Here is a 21,011-nt window from a genome sequence, read left to right as displayed (position 1 = left end):
GTCCCCCTCTCCATCCCCCCATCTTACCTCCTTCCCTTCCCCGCAGCACCTGGATATATGGATATATGTTTGTACAGATTTATTACTCTATTTATTTATTTTACTTGTACCTATCTATTCTATTTATTTTATTTTGTTAGTATGTTTGGTTTTGTTTTCTGTCTCCCCCTTTTAGACTGTGAGCCCACTATTGGGTAGGGACTGTCTCTAGATGTTGCCAACTTGTAATAATAATAATAATAATAATAATAATAATGATGATGGTATTTGTTAAGCGCTATGTGCAGAGCACTGTTCTAAGCGCTGGGGAGGTTATAAGGTGGTCAGGTTGTCCCACGGGGGGCTCACAGTTTTAATCCTCATTTTCCAGCTGAGGGAACTGAGGCCCAGAGAAGTGAAGTGACTCGCCCGAAGTCACCCAGCTGACAGTTGGCGGAGCCAGGATTTGAACCCACGCCCTCTGACTCCAAAGCCCGGGCTCTTTCCACTGAGCCACGCTGCTTCTCCAAGCTTGGACTTCCCAAGCACTTAGTCCAGCGCTCTGCAGACAGTAAGCGCTCAATAAATACGATCGACTGATTGATTGATGAATGAATGCTTTGCACAAGAGTAAGCGCTTAATAAACGCCATCATTAGTAGTAGTAGTAGTAAGGGAGGCAGGCAGGGCTGTCGGTGTCCGCACCCTCTGAAGCTCCGCTCTTCGTGTCTCCATCCTCTTCCCCAAGCTGGCGTCCGTCATGAGCGCGGAGCTGAACGTGCCCGTGGACCCGGCTACGCCCGCCTGCTCGGAGCCGGGCCACAAGGGCATGGATTACCGGGACTGGGTGCGCCGCAGCTACCTAGAACTCGTCACCTCCAACCACCACTCGGTCCAGGCCCTGTCGTGGAGGAAACTCTACCTGAGCCGGGCCAAGCTCAAAGCCTCCAGCAGGACTTCCGCCTTGCTCTCTGGATTTGCCATGGTGAGTCTCCCTCTCAATCGATCGATCAATCAATCCATCATATTTATTGAGCGCTTGCTCCATGCCGAGCACCGGACTAAGCGCTTGGGAAGTCCAAGTTGGCTACATAAAGAGACCGTCCCTACCCAACAGTCTAGAAGGGGGAGACGGAGAACAAAACCAAACATGCTAACGAAATAAAATAAATAGAATAGATAGGTACAAGTAAAATAAATCAATCGGTAAATAGAGTAATAAATATGTGCAAACATATATACATGTATACAGGTGCTGTGGGGAAGGGAAGGAGGTAAGGCGGGGGGGATGGGGAGGGGGAGGAGGGGGAGAAATCAATCAATCAATCAGTCGTATTTATCGAGCGCTTGCTGCGTGCCGAGCACCGGACTAAGCGCTTGGGAAGTCCAAGTTGGCAACATAGAGAGACGGTCCCTACCCAACAGTGGGCTCCCAGTCTAGAAGGGGAGACAGAGAATAAAACAAAACATATTAACAAAATAAAATAAAGAGGATAGATATGCACAAGTAAAATAAATATAAATAGAGTAATAAATATGTACAAACATATATCCATATATACAGGTGCTGTGGGGAAGGGAAGGAGGTAAGGCGGGGGGGATGGAGAGGGGGAGGAGGGGCAGAAATCAATCAATCAATCAATCAGTCGTATTTATTGAGCGCTTACTGTGTGCAGAGCACTGAACTAAGCGCTTGGGAAGTACAAGTTGGCAACATATAGAGACGGTCCCTACCCAGCAGTGGGCTCACAGTCTAGAAGGGGGAGACACAGAATAAAACAAAACATATTAACAAAATAAAATAAATAGAATAGATATGTACAAGTGAAATGAATAAATATATAGAGTAATAAATCCGTACAAACATATATCCATATATCCAGGTGCTGTGGGGAAGGGAAGGAGGTAAGGCTGGGGGGGATGGAGAGGGGGAGGAGGGGGAGAAATCAATCAATCAATCAATCAGTCGTATTTATCGAGCGCTTACTGCGTGCCGAGCACCGTACTAAGCGCTTGGGAAGTCCAAGTTGGCAACATAGAGAGACGGTCCCTACCCAACAGCGGGCTCACAGTCTAGAAGGGGGAGACAGAGAACAAAACCAAACATATTAACAAAATAAAATAAATAGGATAGATAGGTACAAGTAAAATAAATAAATATAGAGAGTAATAAATCCGTACAAACATATATACATATATACAGGTGCTATGGGGAAGGGAAGGAGGTAAGGCGGGGGGGATGGAGAGGGGGAAGAGGGGGAGAAATCAATCAATCAGTCGTATTTATTGAGCGCTTACTGTGTGCAGAGCACTGTACTATGCGCTTGGGAAGTACAAGTTGGCAACATATAGAGACGGTCCCTACCCAGCAGTGGGCTCACAGTCTAGAAGGGGGAGACAGAGAACAAAACAAAACATATTAGCAAAATAAAATAAATAGAATAGATATGTACAAGTAAAATAAATAAATAGAGTAATAAATCTGTACAAACATATATCCATATATACAGGTGCTGTGGGGAAGGGAAGGAGGTAAGGCCGGGGGATGGAGAGGGGGACGAGGGGGAGAAATCAATCAATCAGTCGTATTTATTGAGTGCTTGCTGCGTGCAGAGCACCATACTAAGCGCAGGAAGAACAGGTATTGAATCCCCATTTTACAGAGGAGGAAGTGGAGGAGAAATCAAAGTCCCACAGCAGGCAAATGGCAGATCCGGGATAATAATAATAATGATGGCACTTATTAAGCGATGTGCAAAGCACTGTTCTAAGCACTGGGGAGGTTACAAGGTGATCGGGATGTCCCACGGGGGGCTCACAGTCTTAATTCCCATTTTACAGATGAGTTAGGTTACAGGGTGATCGGGTTGTCCCACGGGGGGCTCAAAGTCTTCATTCCCATTTTCCAGATGAAGGAACTGAGGCCCAGAGAAGTGAAGGACTTGCCCAAAGTCACCCAGCTGACAAGTGGCGGGGCCGGGATTCGAACCCATGAACTCTGACTCCAAAGCCCGGGCTCTTTCCACTGAGCCACGCTGCTTCTCATAGCCAACTTGTACTCCCAAGCGCTTGGTACAGTGCTCTGCACACAGTAAGCGCTCAATAAATACAACTGAACTGAACCGGAATCATAACCGGAGACCGGGATCATACTCCAGGTCTCCTTTCATTCATTCATTCATTGTCGTATTTATTGAGCGCTTACTGTGTGCAGAGCACTGTTCTAAGCGCTTGGGAAGTACAAGTTGGCAACATCTAGAGACGGTCCCTACCCAACAGTGGGCTCACAGTCTAGAAGGGGGAGGCAGAGAACAAAACAAAACATATTAACAAAATAAAATAAATAGAATAAACATGTACAAATAAAATAAACAGTGTAATAAATACGTACAAACGTATATACATATATACAGGTCTCCTGTCGCCCTTTCCCCTAGGCCATACTGCTCAATCAGTCGATGGTATTTACTGAGCGCTTACTGTGTCTTTTAGACTGTGAGCCCACTGTTGGGTAGGGACTGTCTCTATAAGTTGCCAACTTGTACTTCCCAAGCGCTTAGTACAGTGCTCTGCACACAGTAAGCACTCAATAAATACGATTGATGATTGATGATGTGTGCAGAGCCCTGTACTAGTGTACAGTGTACACTGTACTTCTAGACTGTGAGCCCGCTGTTGGGTAGGGACCATCTTTAGATGTTGCCAACTTGTACTTCCCAAGCGCTTAGTACAGTGCTCTGCACACAGTAAGCGCTCAGTAAATACGATTGAATGAATGAATGCTGGGGAGAGGACAGTTCAACAGAGTTGATAGACGCGTTCCCTGCCCACCAGGAGTTTACCCTCTAGATGGGGAGGCAGACATTAAGATGAATTATCCATGTGGACTGTGAGCTCGTTGTGGGCAGGGAACGTCACTGTTTATTGTTGTATTGTAGTTTCCCAGGGGCTTAGTACAGTGCTCTGCACACAGTTGGCGCTCAGTAGATACAATTGAACAAGTTGGCAACATATTCATTCATTCAATCGTATTTATTGAGCGCTTACTGTGTGCGGAGCACTGGACTAAGCGCTTGGGAAGTCCAAGTTGGCAGCATCTAGAGACGGTCCCTACCCGACAGTGGGCTCACAGTCTAGAAGGGGGAGACGGACAACAAAACAAAACATATTAACAAAATGAAATAAGTAGAATAAATATGTACAAATAGAGTAATTTCATCAATCGTATTTATTGAGCGCTTACTATGTGCAGAGCACTGTACTAAGCGCTTGGGAAGTACAAATTGGCAACGTATAGAGACAGTCCCTACCCAACAGTGGGCTCACAGTCTAAAAGGGGGAGACAGAGAACAAAACCAAACATACTAACAAAATAAAATAAATAGAATAGATATGTACAAATAAAATAAATAAATAAATAAATAGAGTAATAAATATGTACAAACATATATACATATATACAGGTGCTGTGGGGAAGGGAGGGAGGTAAGATGGGGGCATGGAGAGGGGGACGAGGGGGAGAGGAAGGAAGGGGCTCAGTCTGGGAAGGCCTCCTGGAGGAGGTGAGCTCTCAGTAGGGATTTGAAGGGAGGAAGAGAGCGAGCTTGGCGGATGGGCGGAGGGAGGGCGTTCCGGGCCGGGGGGAGGACGTGGGTCGGGGGTTGACGGCGGGACGGGCGAGAACGAGGCCCGGTGAGGAGATTAGCGGTGGCAGAGGAGCGGAGGGTGCGGGCTGGGCTGGAGAAGGACAGAAGGGAGGTGAGGAAGGAGGGGGCGAGGGGATGGACAGCCTGGAAGCCCAGGGTGAGGAGTTTTTGCCTGGTGTCCTCTCCCGGGCGCGTCCACGGGGCAGGGGTGGCCTCTGGCGGGCGGGCAGGGCCGGAGGGGGCAGCGGGCGGGGGGTCCGTGTACGCTGTGCCCGGCAGGTAGCCATGGTGGAGGTGCAGCTGGAGATGCAGTACCGGTACCCGCAGACGCTGCTGGTGGCTTTCAGCGCCTGCACCACGGTGCTGGTGGCCGTGCACCTGTTCGCCCTCCTCATCAGCACCTGCATCCTGCCCAACGTGGAGGCCGTCAGCAACATCCACAACCTCAACTCCATCAGCGAGTCCCCCCACGAGCGCATGCACCCCTACATCGAGCTGGCCTGGGGCTTCTCCACCGTCCTGGGCATCCTCCTCTTCCTGGCCGAAGTGGTCCTCCTGTGCTGGATCAAGTTCCTGCCCGTGGACGCCGGGGGCCGGGGGCCGGGGGCCGGGGCCCACGCCGGCTGGCGGGCCGCGCTGGTCTCCACCCTCATCATGGTGCCCGTGGGGCTCATCTTCGTCGTCTTCACCGTCCACTTCTACCGCTCGCTGGTGCGGCACAAGACCGAGAGGCACAACCGGGAGATCGAGGAGCTCCACAAGCTCAAGGTGCAACTGGACGGCCACGACCGCGGCTTGCAGGTGGTGTGACGGGAATAAACCCGCTCCGTCCGGGGCCCGCGGCCGCCCCGTCGTCCCTCCGTCCTCTGTCTCGCCGCGGGAGGGGAGGGCGGGACCCCGGCCGGCCGGCGGCCTCGAGGGACTCCCGCCCACCGTGGGTGGCCTCCGACTGGGCCGGAGCCCCCCGACCTCTGACCCCGGGGCGCGACGGAGGATGGGGCGGCTGCACGATTCACCCCTCCCTCCCTTCTCTCCCGCTGGATCGGCCCCAACCCCACCACCCGAGGCCCCGGTCGGGCGAAGGGATGAGGTCGGCTGGGGCCCGTCTTTTGGGAGCGTCAGTCCATCGGCGGCGTCTACTGAGCACCTCCTGCACTCGGGAGAGCGTGGAAGTAGATGAGACCCATGTCCTCTGCGAGGGTCCGGTCCAGTGGGGGAGTGGGACTCCAAGGTACAGGTAGGGCAGAGGGCAAAGAGGTCCGCGCACGAGCGTCTGAGGAGCAGGGACATGCCCCGTGCGTGTCGAAGCGGGTCTAGGATCGTGCTCTTCTACGGAATTCTGCCCGGCGGCGGCAAGATGGGCGGTCTTGAGCTGTCCAGACCCGGAAAAACGGTTTTGGGGCCGGGGCTGGGGGATCCACCGGTCACCGACTGCCGGAGCCTGGCCTGGGTGGAGGGGAGCCGTCGCCAGAGCGGAGAGAGGGATGGAGCCGCCTCTGTGCGGGAAAGCGGCAGCCCGAGGGGAGCGTTGTTGGATGAGCCGGAGGGCCCGGCCCTCGGCCTGCACGGTGGCGGCCACCAGAACCGGGATGACCTCTCGGGGAGTGGGAGTTTTCTGGCCAAACTAGGATTTCGGGGAGCACAGCGTTGAGCCGGACCCGTACCTCACAAAACAACTGCCCCGTGGCTCCCAGCCTGCTTGGGTGGACTGAGGACACACCCGTTTGTGCCCGCGTGTCCCCTCGCACCCCCAGCCAGGACACCTCTGACACCCACGCGGGCGGCAGAGCACGGGGCGGGAAAGCCGCTGCTGGGAGGGTGTGGGCTGGGCCCGGGGCCAGTAGCAACCAGAGCAGCTCATTCATTCATTTAATTGTTTTTATTGAACGCTTACTGTGTGCGGAACACCGTACTAAGCGCTTGGGAGAGTGCGGCCTCCTTTTCCCGGCTGTGCCGCAGGAGGCCCCGGCGTGGGCAGGGCCGGGCTCCCGGGAGCCTTGACGTTGCGGTTCGGGCTCGTCACGGGTCACGGTTTTATTTCACGGGGATGCCCGGGGCCCCGTCCCTCTCCCCGGCATCGCCCTGGACACAGATGTCCCCGGCCGCAGAGAGCGGGTTCCTGCCCCGTCGATGCCCTGGTCCCGGGAGCGGGCGGGCCCGCACCCAAGCCCCCGCTCCGGCTCACCCGTCGGCCCATCCGCCCTTCCGTCAGACGGGCTTCCCGCGGAAGGTCAGGGCGGTGTCCAGCAGGGCCTGCCCCAGGGAGGCCTGCGCCCCGCCGGGCCCGAACTCGGCCGACAGCTCGCGGAAAGTGGCGCAGACGCGGCGGGCTTGGACGTGGCGGCGCTGGATGCCGTGATGCCAGCGGTGGCGGGCCGGGCCGTGCAGGACCAGCAGCGAGCGGCGGGGCAGCCCCACGGCCACCTCCACGGGGCGGGCGCCGGGCGGCGGGCCCTCGGGGCCGCCCGGGCCCTCGGGGCCGCCCGGGCCCCCGGCCCACGTCAGGGTGAGCACGGTGGGGGCCAGCAGGCTGAGGCTGACCAGCCGCTCGCCCCACAGCCAGGCGTCGTCCAGGTGGGGGGCGATGGCGGCCCCGCGGGCGGGGTCGTAGTCCAGGTTGCACTGCTCCACGGGGGCGAAGCCCGCCAGGACCGGGCACGCCTCGCCCATCCGCCGCACCACCGCGCGGCTGAAGGCCGGCAGCCCGCCGAAGGCGCCCACCTTCAGCTTCCGCTTGCGGAAGTTGACCTTGGGGCCGTAGTCCTGCCGGGTGGAGGGGGCAGTCGGCTCCCGCGCCCACCCGCCGCCCCGTCCCTCCGCGGGGGTGCCCCAACCGCGGGCCCCCGCTCCCCGTCCGCCTCTCCCTCTCCCCCTCACCTGCTTCCTCCGCCCGGACTGGGACGGCTTCCAGGGGTCCTGGTCCATGAGCCGCACCATATGGGCCTCCTCCTCGGCGCTGACGAAGTCCTCCAGCAGGATCACCCCCGGGAAGGGGAAGGCCCGGCCCTGCGCCTCGGTGGCCTCCGCGCCCCGCGCCAGTCCGGTCCTCGGGCAGTAGACGAAACGGGCTACCGTCTGCGGGGGCGAGAGCCGGGGCTAGGAGGGGCGCGGGCAGGCGGTGACCCCACGTCAATCAATCAATCATATTTATTGAGCAATTCCTGCATGCAGAGCACTGGACTAAGCGCTTGGGAAGTCCAGGTTGGCAACATATAGAGACAGCCCCGACCCAACAGTGGGCTCACAGTCACAGACTGATCAATCAATCGTATTTATCCCACGTCAATCAATCAATCGATCGTATTTATTGAGCGCTTACTGCGGGCAGAGCACTGGACTAAGCGCTTGGGAAGTCCAAGTTGGCAACATATAGAGACAGCCCCGACCCAACAGTGGGCTCACAGTCACAGACTGATCAATCAATCGTATTTATCCCACGTCAATCAATCAATCGATCGTATTTATTGAGCACTTACTGCGTGCAGAGCACTGGACTAAGCGCTTGGGAAGTCCAAGTTGGCAACATATAGAGACAGTCCCGACCCAACAGTGGGCTCACAGTCACAGACTGATCAATCAATCGTATTTATCCCACGTCAATCAATCAATCAATCGTATTTATTGAGCACTTACTGCGTGCAGAGCACTGGACTAAGCACTTGGGAAGTCCAGGTTGGCAACATATAGAGACAGTCCCGACCCAACAGTGGGCTCACAGTCACAGACTGATCAATCGTATTTATTGAGCTGTGTGTGGGCAAGTCACTTAGCTTCTCTGTGCCTCAGTTCCCTCATCTGTAAAACGGGGATTAAGATTGTGAGCCCCCCCGTGGGACAACCTGCTCACCTTGTAACCTCCCCAGCACTTAGAACAGTGCTTGGCACATAGCAAGTGCTTAATAAATGCCATTATTATTATTATTATTGAGCGCTTACGGTGTGCGAAGCACCGGACTAAGCGCTTGGGAAGTCCAAGTTGGCAACACATAGAGACGGTCCCTACCCAACAGCGGGCTCACAGTCTAGAAGGGGGAGACGGACAGCAAAACCAAACATATTAACAAAATAAAATAAATAGAATAGATATGTACAAGTAAAATAAATAGAGTAATAAATACGTACAAATATATATACCCCCGAATTTGCATAGAATTTTCTCCTCACCATCATGGGGCATGGGGGGTCTTTATTCAGAGGCTATCTAGGCTAAGCGCTGGGGGAGAGCCGCAATCGCCCTAGCCGGGGTCCCCGGATTGCTTTCATTCATTTATTTAATCGTATTTATTGAGCGCTTAACTATGTGCAGAGCACTGCACTACGCGCTTGGGAAGTACAAGTTGGCAACATATAGAGACGGTCCCTACCCAACAACGGGCTCATTACTTGTATTCAATCATTCAATCATATTTATTGAGCGCTTACTTTGTGCAGAGCACTGCACGAAGCGATTGAGCGCTTACTGCGTGCAGAGCACTGTACTAAGCGCTTGGGAAGTACAAGTTGGCAACATATAGGGACGGTCCCTACCCAACAACGGGCTCATTACTTGTATTCAATCATTCAATCGTATTTATTGAGCGCTTACTGTGTGCAGAGCACTGCACTACGCGCTTGGGAAGTACAAGTTGGCAACATATAGAGACAGTCCCTACCCAACAACGGACTCATTACGTGTATTCATTCATTCAATCGTATTTATTGAGCGCTTACTGTGTGCAGAGCACTGTCCTAGACGCTTGGGAAATACAATTGGGCAACAGAGAGAGACGGTCCCTACCCAACCACGGGCTCACAGTCTAGAAGGGGGAGACAGACAACAAAACAAAACATGTCGACAGGTGTCAAAACTGTTAGAATAAATAGAATTATAGTTATATAAATAGAATTATAGCTGGTATCCATCCCAGCGCTTAGAGAAGCAGCGTGGCTCAGTGGAAAGAGCCCGGGCTTTGGAGTCAGAGGTCATGGGTTCAAATCCAGGCTCTGCCAATTGCCAGCTGTGTGACTTTGGGCAAGTCACTTCACTTCTCAGGGCCTCAGTTCCCTCATCTGTAAAACCGGGATGAAGACTGTGAGCCCACCGTGGGACAACCTGATCACCTCGTAAGCTCCCCAGCGCTCAGAACAGTGCTTTGCACATAGTAAGCGCTTAATAAATGCCATTATTATTATTATTATTATTATTCTCTGGGCCTCGGTTCCCTCATCTACAAAATGGGGAGGAAGACTGTGAGCCCCCCGTGGGACAACCTGATCACCTTGTAACCTCCCCGGCGCTTAGAACAGTGCTGTGCCTATAGTAAGTGCTTAATAAATGCCATCATTATGATTATTCTCTGGGCCTCGGTTCCCTCATCTGCAAAATGGGGATGAAGACTGTGAGCCCCCCGTGAGACAACCTGATCACCTCGTAAGCTCCCCAGCGCTTAATAAATGCCATCATCATCATTATTATTATTCTCTGGGCCTCTGTTCCCTCATAGTATTATGAGTATACTATAGTATAATAGCATATACTAGTATAATAGTATAATATACATATACTAGTATCATAGTGTAATAGTATACTAGTATAATAGTATATACTATTACATACATATATACATATTATATACTATTATACATATACATACCTGTATATATACACACATACCTGTATATATACGTATATAGACCTGTATATATATATATATATATATGTATGTACACTACCTGTGCAGTAGTATAGTATACTGTAGTATACTATACTATTATAGTATATACTATACTGCAGTATAGTATAGAAGCAGTGTGGCTCAGTGGAAAGAGCACGGGCTTTGGAGTCAGGGGTCATGGGTTCGATTCCCGGCTCTGCCAATTGTCAGCTGTGTGACTTTGGGCCAGTCACTTCTCTGGGCCTCAGTTCCCTCATCCGTAAAATGGGGATGAAGACTGTGAGCCCCCCAGGGGACACCCTGATCTCTCTGTAACCTCCCCAGCGCTTAGAACAGTGCTTTGCACAGAGTAAGCGCTTAATAAATGCCTATATATATATATATATACTTTGCAGCCCAGAGAGGCTGAGAGCCCTGGCCGGGGGTCCAGACAGGTGGGGAGCCCCCTGCCCCCTTCCTCTCTGGCCGGTCTCGGGTACCTTTGATCACATTGTATCCCCCCAGCGCTTAGAACAGTGCTTTGCACACAGTAAGCGCTTAACACATCAATCAATCAATCGTATTTATTGAGCGCTTACTGTGTGCAGAGCACTGTACCAGGCGCTTGGGAAGTACAAGTTGGCAACGTATAATCAATCAATCGTATTTATTGAGCGCTTACTGTGTGCAGAGCACTGTACTAAGCGCTCGGGAAGTCCAAGTTGGCAACATCTAGAGACAGTCCCTACCCAACAGTGGGCTCACAGTCTAAAAGGGGGAGACAGAGAACAAAACCAAACATACTAACAAAATCAAATAAATAGAATAGATAGGTACAAGTAAAATAAATAAATAAATAGAGTAACAAATATAGAGAACAAATGTCATTATTATTATTATTATTATTACCTTTGTGGGGAGGGGTCTAGGGGCGCTTCCCCCGCCCCGCTGCTCGCACAGCAAGCAGCTCCGAATCCCTTTGCAGCCGCAGGCCTCGGGCCTTGCTCCCTCCACCTCCATGGGCAGCCACGGCCTCGCGGGGCCTGCCGGGAGTTGTAGTCCGGGCGGGGCGCGGGGGGCTGCCGGGAGTTGTAGTCCGGGCGGGGGCGCGGGGGCTGCCGGGAGATGTAGTCCGGGCGGGGCGCGGGGGCTGCCGGGAGCTGTAGTCAGGGCGGGGCGCGGGGGCTGCCGGGAGTTGTAGTCCGGGCGGGGCGCGGAGGCTGCCGGGAGTTGGAGTCCGAGCGGAGCCCCCGGGGCGCACGCGCGGGAGCCGTTGGGCCGCGCGCATGCGCGGCGGGGGCACGTGGGATTGGGCCTGAGGGACGCCGTCTTCGTGCCAAGGACCACACGGTTGCCCACGGTAACGGGCCTGCGGATGCGGTCTCCTCCTCCTTAATAATAATAATAATAATGATGGCATTGATGCAGCGCTTACTGTGTGCAGAGCACTGTGCCAAGCGCCGTACATATCTATTCTATTTATTTTATTTTGTTAATATGTTTTGTTTTGTTCTTTGTCTCCCCCTTCTAGACTGTGAGCCCACTGTCGGGTAGGGACCGTCTCCCTATGTTGCCAACTTGGACTTCCCAAGCGCTTAGTCCAGTGCTCTGCACACAGTAAGCGCTCAATAAATACGATTGATTGATTGATTACAAGGTGATCAGGCTGTCCCCCACAGGCTTCAGCTGTGTGACTTCACAGTGTCAGCTGGGTGACTTTGGGCAAGCCACTTCACTTCTCTGGGCCTCAGTTCCCTCATCTGGAAAATGGGGATGAAGACTGTAAGCCCCCCGTGGGACAACCTGATCACCTTGTAACCTCCCCAGTGCTTAGAACAGTGCTTTTGCACATAGTAAGCGCTTAACAAATACCATCATTATTATTATTATCCCCAGTTTGACAGATGAGGGAACTGAGGCACAGAGAAGTGAAGTGACTTGCCCAAAGTCACACAGCTGACAATTGGCGCCGGGATTTGAATAATAATAATAATAATAATAATAATAATAATGATGGCATTTATTAAGCGCTTCCTATGTGCCGAGCACTGTTCTAAGCGCCAGGGAGGTTACAAGGGGATCAGGTTGTCCCCCGGGGGGGCCCACAGGCTTCATCCCCATTTGACAGATGAGGGAACTGAGGCCCAGAGAAGTGAAGTGACTTGCCCAAAGTCACACAGCTGACAATTGGCAGAGCCGGGATTTGAATAGTAATAATAATGATGGCATTTATTAAGCGCTTACTACGTGCCGAGCACTGTTCTAAGCTCTGGGGAGGTTACAAGGTGATCAGGTTGTCCCACGGGGGGCTTACAGTCTTAATCAGCGCTTAGAACAGTGCTTGGCCCATAGTAAGCGCTTAATAAAAAATTGGAGAAGCAGTGTGGCCCAGTGGAAAGAGCCCGGGCTTTGGAGTCAGTGGTCAGGGGTTCAAATCCCGGCTCCACCAATTGTCAGCTGTGTGACTCTGGGCAAATCACTTCACTTCTCTGTGCCTCAGTTACCTCATCTGTAAAATGGGGATTAAGACTGTGAGCACCCCATGGGGCAATCTGATCACCTTGTAACCTCCCCAGCGCTTAGAACAGTGCTTGGCACATAGTAAGCGCTTAATAAATGCCGTCATTATTATCAGTCTCCATTTTCCAGATGAGGGAACTGAGGCGCAGAGAAGTGAAGTGACTTGCCCGAAGTCACCCAGCTGGGAGCCGGGATTTGGACCGATGACCTCTGACTCCGAAGCCCGGGCTCTTTCCACTGAGCCACGCTGCTTCTTCCTCCTCTTCTTCCTCCCCCCCCCCGCCCCGAGGCTGTAATAACCCCTCTCCCCGTTGCCCCCCAACAGGTGCCCAGGCCCGGCGATGGCTCCGCTGTCGGCGCAGCTGCTGCTGCAACGGGGGCAGCCCAAATGCGACCGCCTCAGCAGGATCAGACGGCTGGAGTAAGGCCGCGTGGGGGGCGAGGGTCTTAGGGGGGTCCTGGTGTGGTCCCAGGCTCGGGGCGGGGGTCCGGCCAACCCCCCCCCACCCCCTTTACATCATCCGCACTCATCATCATCATCATCAATCGTATTTATTGAGCGCTTACTATGTGCAGAGCACTGTACTAAGCGCTTGGGAAGTACAAATTGGCAACATATAGCCCTACCCACCAGTGGGCTCACAGTCTAAAAGGGGGAGACAGGGAACAAAACCAAACATACTAACGAAATAAAATAAATAGAATAGATATGTACAAGTTAAATAAATAAATAGGGTAATAAATATGTACAAACATATATCCATCTATACAGGTGCTGTGGGGAAGGGAAGGAGGTAAGATGGGGGGGATGGAGAGGGGGATGAGGGGGAGAGGAAGGAAGGGGCTCAGTGTGGGAAGGCCTCCTGGAGGAGGTGAGCTCTCAGCAGGGCCTTGAAGGGAGGAAGAGAGCGAGCTTGGCGGGTGGGCAGAGGGATTGGGGGCATTCCGGGCCCGGGGGAGGACGTGGGCCGGGGGTCGATGGCGGGACAGGCGAGAACGAGGCCTAACGGGGAGGAGATTAGCGGTGGCAGAGGAGCGGAGGGTGCGGGCTGGGCTGGAGAAGGACAGAAGGGACGGGAGGTAGGAGGGGGCCAGGGGATGGATGGCCAGCCTGGAAGCCCAGGGTGAGGAGTTTCTGCCTGATGCACAGATTGATTGGTAGCCACTGGAGATTTTTGAGGAGGGGAGTAACATGCCCAGAGCGTTTCTGGACAAAGATAATCCGGGCAGCAGTATGAAGTATGGATTGAAGTGGACTCGTCCGTCTGTCCCTCTTCATTCATTCAATCGTATTTATGGAGCGCTTACTGCGTGCAGAGCACTGTACCAAGCGCTTGGGAAGTACAAGTAGGCAACAGATAGAGACGCGGTCCCTACCCGACAACGGGCTCGCAGTCTAGAAGGGGGAGACAGACAACAAAACAAAACATGTATATATATACACGATGGCATTTGTTAAGCGCTTACTATGCGCAAAGCACTGTTCCAAGCGCTGGGGGGGGGGGAAACAAGGTGATCAGATTGTCCCATGTGGGGCTCCCAGTCTTCATCCCCATTTTCCAGATGAGGGAGCTGAGGCCCAGAGAAACGAAGTGACTCGCCTCAAGTCACACAGCTGACGTAGTTAGCGCTTAGTAGTAGCGTAGTTAGTACTAAGCGCTTAGTACAGTGCTCTGCACATAGTAAGCGCTCAGTAAATACGATTGATGATGATGACGTTGGCAGAGCCGGGATTTGAACCTCTGACCTCTGACTCCAAAGCCCGGACTCTGTCCACTGAGCCACGCTACTTCTTTAATAGATTCATACATTCAGTTGTACTTATTGAGTGCTTACTGTGTGCAGAGCGCTGTACTAAGCGCTTGGGAAGTACAAGTTGGCCACAGGCCACACCTGTATATATGTTCGTACATATTTTTTTTTTTACTCTATTTATTTATTTATTTTATTTGTACATATCTATTCTATTTATTTTATTTTGTTAGTATGTTTGGTTTTGTTCTCTGTCTCCCCCTTTTAGACTGTGAGCCCACTGTTGGGTAGGGACTGTCTCTATATGTTGCCAATTTGTACTTCCCAAGCGCTTAGTACAGTGCTCTGCACATAGTAAGCGCTCAATAAATACGATTGATGATGATGAGGATATAGAGACGGTCCCTACCCAACAGCGGGCTCACGGTCTAGAAGATACGACCGAATGAATGGATAATGACGTGTTTACGGTGTGCCGAACTCTGTACTAAGCGCTGGGGTGCAGACCAGCTAGATCAGGTCAGACAGTCCCTGTCGATCCACATGGGGCCCGCATTCGAAGGAAGGGGGGAAAAAGAGGTATCACCCCCATTTTACAGATGAGGAAACTGAGGGCTGGAAAAGTCAAGTGCCTCGCCCAAGGTCACCTGGCGGGCAAGTGGCAGAGCTGGGGTAATAATAATGATGGTGGCATTCGTCAAGCGCCCACCATGTGCGAAGCACCGCTCCAAGTGCTGGGGAGGCCACAGCCTTACCTCTTACCTCGCACCGTCACCGCGTTTGCCTCTTAAAATAAGAATAATGACGGTATTTGTGCGGCGCTTACTCTGTGCCAAGCACTGTTCTAAGCACTGGGGTAGACACAAGGCCAACAGGTCATCCCATGTGGGGCTCACCGTCTCCCCCCCCCCCCCCCATTTTACGATTTTATTTTGTTAGTATGTTTGGTTTTGTTCTCCGTCTCCCCCTTTTAGACTGTGAGCCCACTGTTGGGTAGGGACCGTCTCTAGATGTTGCCAACTTGGACTTCCCAAGCGCTTAGTACAGTGCTCTGCACACAGTAAGCGCTCAATAAATACGATTGATTTGATTTGATTTGTTAAGCGCTTACTATGTGCCAAGCACTATTCTAAGTGCTGGGGTAGATACAAGGTAATCAGGTCATCCCACGTGGGGCTCACCTCTTCATCCCCCGTTTTACAGATGAGGGAACTGAGGCACAGAGAACAATGATAATAATAATGTTGGTATTTGTTAAGCGCTTACTGTGTGCCAAGCACTGTTCTAAGCACTGGGGTTGATACAAGGCCAACAGGTCCCCTTGAGTCCACATGGGGCTCACCGTCTTCATCCCCCATTTTACAGATGAGGGAACTGAGGCCCAGAGAACAATAATAATAATAATGTTGGTATTTGTTAAGCGCTTACTATGTGCAAAGCACTGTTCTAAGCGCCGGGGTAGATACAAGGTAATCAGGTCATCCCATGTGGGGCTCACCTCTTCATCCCCCATTTTACAGATGAGGGAACTGAGGCCCAGAGAACAATAATAATAATAATGTTGGTATTAAGCGCTTACTATGTGCCAAGCACTGTTCTAAGCGCTGGGGTAGATACAAGGCCAACAGGTCATCCCACATGGGGCTGATCGTCTTCATCCCCCATTTTCCAGATGAGGGAACTGAGGCCCAGAGAAGTGAAGTGACTTGCCCAAAGTCACACAGCTGACAAATGGCGGAGCCAGGATTTGAACCCACAGCCTCTGACTCCAAAGCCCGGGCTCTTTCCACTGAGCCACGCTGCTTCCAAAACACTGTTCTAAGCGCTGGGGAGGATACAAGATGATCAGATTGTCCCACGGAGGGCTCACAATCAATCAATCAATCAATCGTATTTATTGAGCGCTTACTTTGTGCAGAGCACTGTACTAAGCACTTGGGAAGTACAAGTTGGCAACATATAGAGACAGTCCCTACACAACGGCGGGCTCACAGTCTAGAAGGGGGAGACAGAGAACAAAACAAAACATGTTAACAAAATAAAATAAATAGAATAGATGTGTACAAGAAGTAAAATAAATAAATAAATAGGGTAATAAATCCGTACAAACATATATATATATATATATACAGGTGCTGTGGGGAAGGGAAGGAGGTAAGGTGGGAGGGGATGAGGAGGGGGAGAGGAAGGAGGGGGCTCACAGTCTTCATCCCCCATTTTACAGATGAGGGAACTGAGGCCCAGAGAAGTGAAGTGACTAGTCCAAGGTCACACAGCGGACAAGCGGCGGAGCCGGGATTAGAACTCATATCAATCAATCAATCGTATTTATTGAGCGCTTACTGTGTGCAGAGCACTGGACTAAGCGCTTGGGAAGTCCAAGTTGGCAACATCTAGAGACAGTCCCTACCCAACAGTGGGCTCACAGTCTAAAAGGGGGGAGACAGAGAACAAAACCAAACATACTAACAAAATAAAATAAATAGAATAGATATGTACAAGCAAAATAAATAAATAAATAAATAGAGTAATAAATCTGTACAACCATATATCCACATATACAGGTGCTGTGGGGAAGGGAAGAAGGTAAGATGAGGGGGATGGAGAGGGGGACGAGGGGGAGAGGAGGGAAGGGGCTCAGTCTGGGAAGGCCTCCTGGAGGAGGTGAGCTCTCAGTAGGGCCTTGAAGGGAGGAAGGTCATGGGTTCAAATCCCAGCTCTGCCAACTGTCAGCTGTGTGACTTTGGGCAAGTCACTTAACTTCTCTGGGCCTCAGTTACCTCATCTGGTAAGCAGCAGTATCCTCTGATTCCCAGGCCCGGGCTCTATCCACTATCCCATGCTGGTTTTGGAGGTTTAGTGGCAAGAGCCTGGGCTTGGGAGTCAAAGGTTGTGGGTTCTAATCATGGCTCCGCCACTTGTCCGCTGTGGGACCTTGGTTAAACCACTTTACGTCTCGGTGCCTCATTCATTCATTCAATCGTATTTATTGAGCGCTTACTGTGTGCTGAGCACCGGACTAAGCGCGTGGCAAGCACAGTTCAGCAACAAATCCCTACCCAACAATGGGCTCACAGTCTGTGACCTCATCTGTAAAATTCATTCACTCATTCAGTTGTATTTATTGAGCGCTTACTGTGTGCAGAGCACTGTACTAAGCGCTTGGGAAGTCCAAGTTGGCAACATATAGAGACAGTCCCTACCCATCAGTGGGCTCACAGTCTAGAAGGGGGAGACAGAGAACAAGGGGACAACCTGATCTACAGCTGGATCTACCCCAGTGCTTTACTATTCTATTTATTTTATTTTGTTAATATGTTTGGTTTTGTCGTCTGTCTCCCCCTTCTAGACTGTGAGCCCACTGTTGGGTAGGGACTGTCTCTAGATGTTGCCAACTTGGACTTCCCAAGCGCTTAGTACAGTGCTCTGCACACAGTAAGCGCTCAATAAATACGATTGATGATGATGATGATGTGGAGAATAATAATTGCAGTGTTCGTTAAGCGCTTACTAGGTGCCGGTCACTATACTAAGCGCTGAAGTGAACCCGAGCAGATCGGGTTGGACACGGTCCCCTGTCCCACGTGGAGCTCATAGTCTCGATTCCCCATTTGAGGCCCAGTGAGTAATAATAATGGCATTTGTTAAGCGCTTACTATGTTCAGAGCACTGTTCTAAGCACTGGGGGGGGGATACAAGGTGATCGGGTTGTCCCACGTGGGGCTCACAGTCATAATCCCCATTTTACAGATGAGGTAACTGAGGCTCAGAGAAGCGAAGTGACTTGCCCAAGGTCACACAGCAGACATGTGGCGGAGCCGGGAATCGAACCCATGACCTCGGACTCCAAAGCCCGGGCTCTTTCCACTGAGCCACGTGACTTGGCCGAGGTCACACAGCTGACAGGATTAGAATCCATGGCCTTTTGACCCGTGGGCCCGTGCTCTGTCCACTACGCCATGTTAGTCGTATCGCTCATCCCGCTCAGTGGAAAGAGCCCGGGCTTTGGAGTCAGAGGTCATGGGTTCAAATGCCGACTCCGCCGCTTGTCAGCTCTGTTACTTTGGGCAAGTCACTTCACTTCTCTGCGCCTCAGTTCCCTCATCTGGAAAATGGGGATTAAAACCGTGAGCCCCCCGTGGGACAACCTGCTCACCTTGTAACCTCCCCAGCGCTTAGAACAGTGCTTTGCATATAGTAAGTGCTTAATAAATTCATTCACTCCCCCGGGCCTGGAATGCCCCCAATCCCTCTGCCCATCCGCCAAGCTGGCTCTCTTCCTCCCTTCAAGGCCCTGCTGAGAGCTCACCTCCTCCAGGAGGCCTTCCCACACTGAGCCCCTTCCTTCCTCTCCCCCTCGTCCCCCCTCCATCCCCCCCATCTTACCTCCTTCCCTTCCCCGCAGCACCTGTATATATGTATATATGTTTGTACATATTTATTACTCTATTTATTTTATTTGTACATATCTATTCTATTTATTTTATTTTGTTAGTACGTTTGGTTTTGTTCTCCGTCTCCCCCTTTTAGACTGTGAGCCCACTGTTGGGTAGGGACCGTCTCTAGATGTTGCCAGCTTGGCCTTCCCAAGCGCTTAGTCCAGTGCTCTGCACATAGTAAGCGCTCAATAAATACGATTGATTGATTGATTGATTTGTTCTCCATCTCCCCCTTTTAGACTGTGAGCCCACTGTGGGTAGGGACCGTCTCTAGATGTTGCCAGCTTGGCCTTCCCAAGCGCTTAGTCCAGTGCTCTGCACACAGTAAGCGCTCAATCAATACGATTGATGATGACTCACTCATTCAATCGTATTGAGCGCTTACTGCGTGCAGAGCACTGGACTAAGCGCTTGGGAAGCACAACCTATAGAGACGGGCTCACAGTCTAGAATTATTATTATTATCCCCAGCCACGGTGTGCAGTGGGCCCCTCCCTCCCTCCCTGCCGGCCCTTCCGTCCGCCGGTGGCAAGGGCTCCGCGCCCCTTGCCATCCCCCTGACCCCGGCTCCGGGGGCGTCCGCAGCCTGTCCAACATGGAGCTGCGGACCGGCGACCTGGCCCCCGAGCTGTTTGGCCGCCTGAAGCAGCTGGCCGAGCTGGACCTGTCGGACAACCAGCTGGAGGGGCTCCCGCCCGGCCTGGGGCTCCCCCGCCTGCGCGTCCTCAACTGCGCCAACAACCAGCTGGGCGACCTGACGGCCCTGGCCCAGTTCCCTCTCCTGGAGGAGCTGACCTTCGAAGACAACCTCTACCTCACGGTCAGTCACCCGCCGCCGCCGCCGCGGGGGCGAAAGGGCAGCGCGTGCCCGGGGACGGGCTCTCGGCGCGGGCCGGGTACCCAGAGAGGGCCGAGCGCCCGCGGGAGCCAGCTGGAGGGGGCCCAAATGATAGTGGGGGCGTCTACCAAGTGCCACCCCCTTGGGAGGATACAGTAGGCCCGATCTCCCGCTCCCCCACCCCGAGCTACCAAGAGACACCGACAGGAAAACAAATGGCAGGAAGGAGGAAGGAATCATAATAATAATGGCATTTGTTAAGCGCTTATGTGCGGAGCACTGTTCTAAGCGCTGGGGGGGTTACAAGGTGGTAAAGTTGTCCCGTGTGGGGCACTCAGTCTTAATCCCCATTTTACAGATGAGGGAACTGAGGCCCAGAGAAGTTAAGTGACTTGCCCAAGGTCACACAGCAGGTGTGGTGGAGTTGGGATTCGAACCCCTGACCTCTGACTCCAAAGCCCGGGCTCTTTCCACTGAGCCACGCTGCTCCTCCTAATAGGGCATGACTTACCATCTTACCTCCTTCCCTTCCCCACAGCACCTGTATATATGGATATATGTTTGTACATATTTATTACTCTATTTTACTTGTACATATCTATTCTATTTATTTTATTTTGTTAGTATGTTTGGTTTTGTTCTCCGTCTCCCCCTTTTAGACCGTGAGCCCACTGTCGGGTAGGGACTATCTCTAGATGTTGCCAACTTGGACTTCCCAAGCGCTTAGTACAGTGCTCTGCACACAGTAAGCACTCAATACATATAGTTGATGATGGTGATGGGTAGGGACTGTCTCTAGATGTTGCCAACTTGGACTTCCCAAGCGCTTAGTACAGTGCTCTGCACACAGTAAGCGCTCAATACGATTGATTGATTGATTGATTGATTGATTGATAACGCTGTCCGCCCTCCAACTACATCTGTGCACTCTATTCCCCCTCCTCCGTAATCTATTTTCCGGTCTCCCCCTGCCGACTGTAAGCTTCTTGAATAATAATAATAATGACGGCATTTAGTAAGTGCTTACTATGTGCAAAGCACTGTTCTAAGCGCTGGGGGGGGGGTACAAGGTGATGAGGTTGTCCCATGGGGGGCTCACAGGCTTCATCCACATTTGACAGATGAGGGAACTGAGGCCCAGAGAAGTGAAGCGACTTGCCCAGAGTCACACAGCTGACAGTTGGTGGAGCCGGAATTTGAACCCA

The 21,011-nt window shown here is 52.3% G+C and overlaps 3 protein-coding genes across 4 annotated transcripts in view; 2 read left to right on the top strand and 1 right to left on the bottom strand.

Annotated features, from left to right (window-relative positions):
• The first annotated feature begins 726 nt into the window (after positions 1–726).
• Positions 727–5,469, top strand: ORAI2 (ORAI calcium release-activated calcium modulator 2). Of its 2 annotated transcripts, none has more exons than XM_038759834.1 (2): positions 727–963; positions 4,952–5,469. In XM_038759834.1, the coding sequence occupies exons 1-2, from the start codon at positions 739–741 to the stop codon at positions 5,432–5,434; spliced, it is 708 nt and encodes a 235-aa protein (XP_038615762.1). In that variant the 5' UTR covers positions 727–738; the 3' UTR covers positions 5,435–5,469. The 2 variants fall into 2 exon arrangements, with proteins under 2 accessions (XP_038615762.1, XP_038615761.1); XM_038759833.1 differs by having other exon boundaries at positions 4,904–5,469.
• Positions 5,470–6,488: 1,019 nt separating this feature from the next.
• ALKBH4 (alkB homolog 4, lysine demethylase) lies at positions 6,489–11,545 on the bottom strand. Its single transcript, XM_038758855.1, has 4 exons — positions 11,377–11,545; positions 11,167–11,300; positions 7,502–7,699; positions 6,489–7,387 (listed from the first exon to the last, which is right to left on the bottom strand). The coding sequence occupies exons 1-4, from the start codon at positions 11,543–11,545 to the stop codon at positions 6,833–6,835; spliced, it is 1,056 nt and encodes a 351-aa protein (XP_038614783.1). The 3' UTR covers positions 6,489–6,832.
• LRWD1 (leucine rich repeats and WD repeat domain containing 1) overlaps positions 11,538–21,011 on the top strand; it is a 14,380-nt gene continuing 4,906 nt past the window's right edge. Inside the window, exons 1-3 of the mRNA XM_038759293.1 lie at positions 11,538–11,617; positions 13,103–13,198; positions 19,554–19,788. Of these exons, the coding sequence (XP_038615221.1) occupies positions 13,119–13,198; positions 19,554–19,788 (315 nt within the window). The 5' untranslated portion in view covers positions 11,538–11,617; positions 13,103–13,118. The remainder of the gene's footprint in view (positions 11,618–13,102; positions 13,199–19,553; positions 19,789–21,011) is intronic.

Source organism: Tachyglossus aculeatus, chromosome 17, assembly GCF_015852505.1.
Source record: "Tachyglossus aculeatus isolate mTacAcu1 chromosome 17, mTacAcu1.pri, whole genome shotgun sequence".
Lineage (NCBI taxonomy): Eukaryota > Metazoa > Chordata > Mammalia > Monotremata > Tachyglossidae > Tachyglossus > Tachyglossus aculeatus.
This window is presented reverse-complemented; position numbering and strand designations above follow the sequence as displayed.

Excerpts from the sequence above, each read along its gene's own strand:
- ALKBH4 (XM_038758855.1), bottom strand. The coding sequence starts at position 11,545 with ATGCGCGCGGCCCAACGGCTCCCGCGCGTGCGCCCCGGGGGCTCCGCT. Across the intron at positions 7,700-11,166 it reads CTAGACCCCTCCCCACAAAG|ACGGTAGCCCGTTTCGTCTA; the intron begins GTAATAATAATA and ends TCGCCCCCGCAG. Across the intron at positions 7,388-7,501 it reads AGTCCGGGCGGAGGAAGCAG|GACTACGGCCCCAAGGTCAA; the intron begins GTGAGGGGGAGA and ends TCCACCCGGCAG.
- ORAI2 (XM_038759833.1), top strand. The coding sequence starts at position 739 with ATGAGCGCGGAGCTGAACGTGCCCGTGGACCCGGCTACGCCCGCCTGC. Across the intron at positions 964-4,903 it reads TGCTCTCTGGATTTGCCATG|GTAGCCATGGTGGAGGTGCA; the intron begins GTGAGTCTCCCT and ends TGTGCCCGGCAG.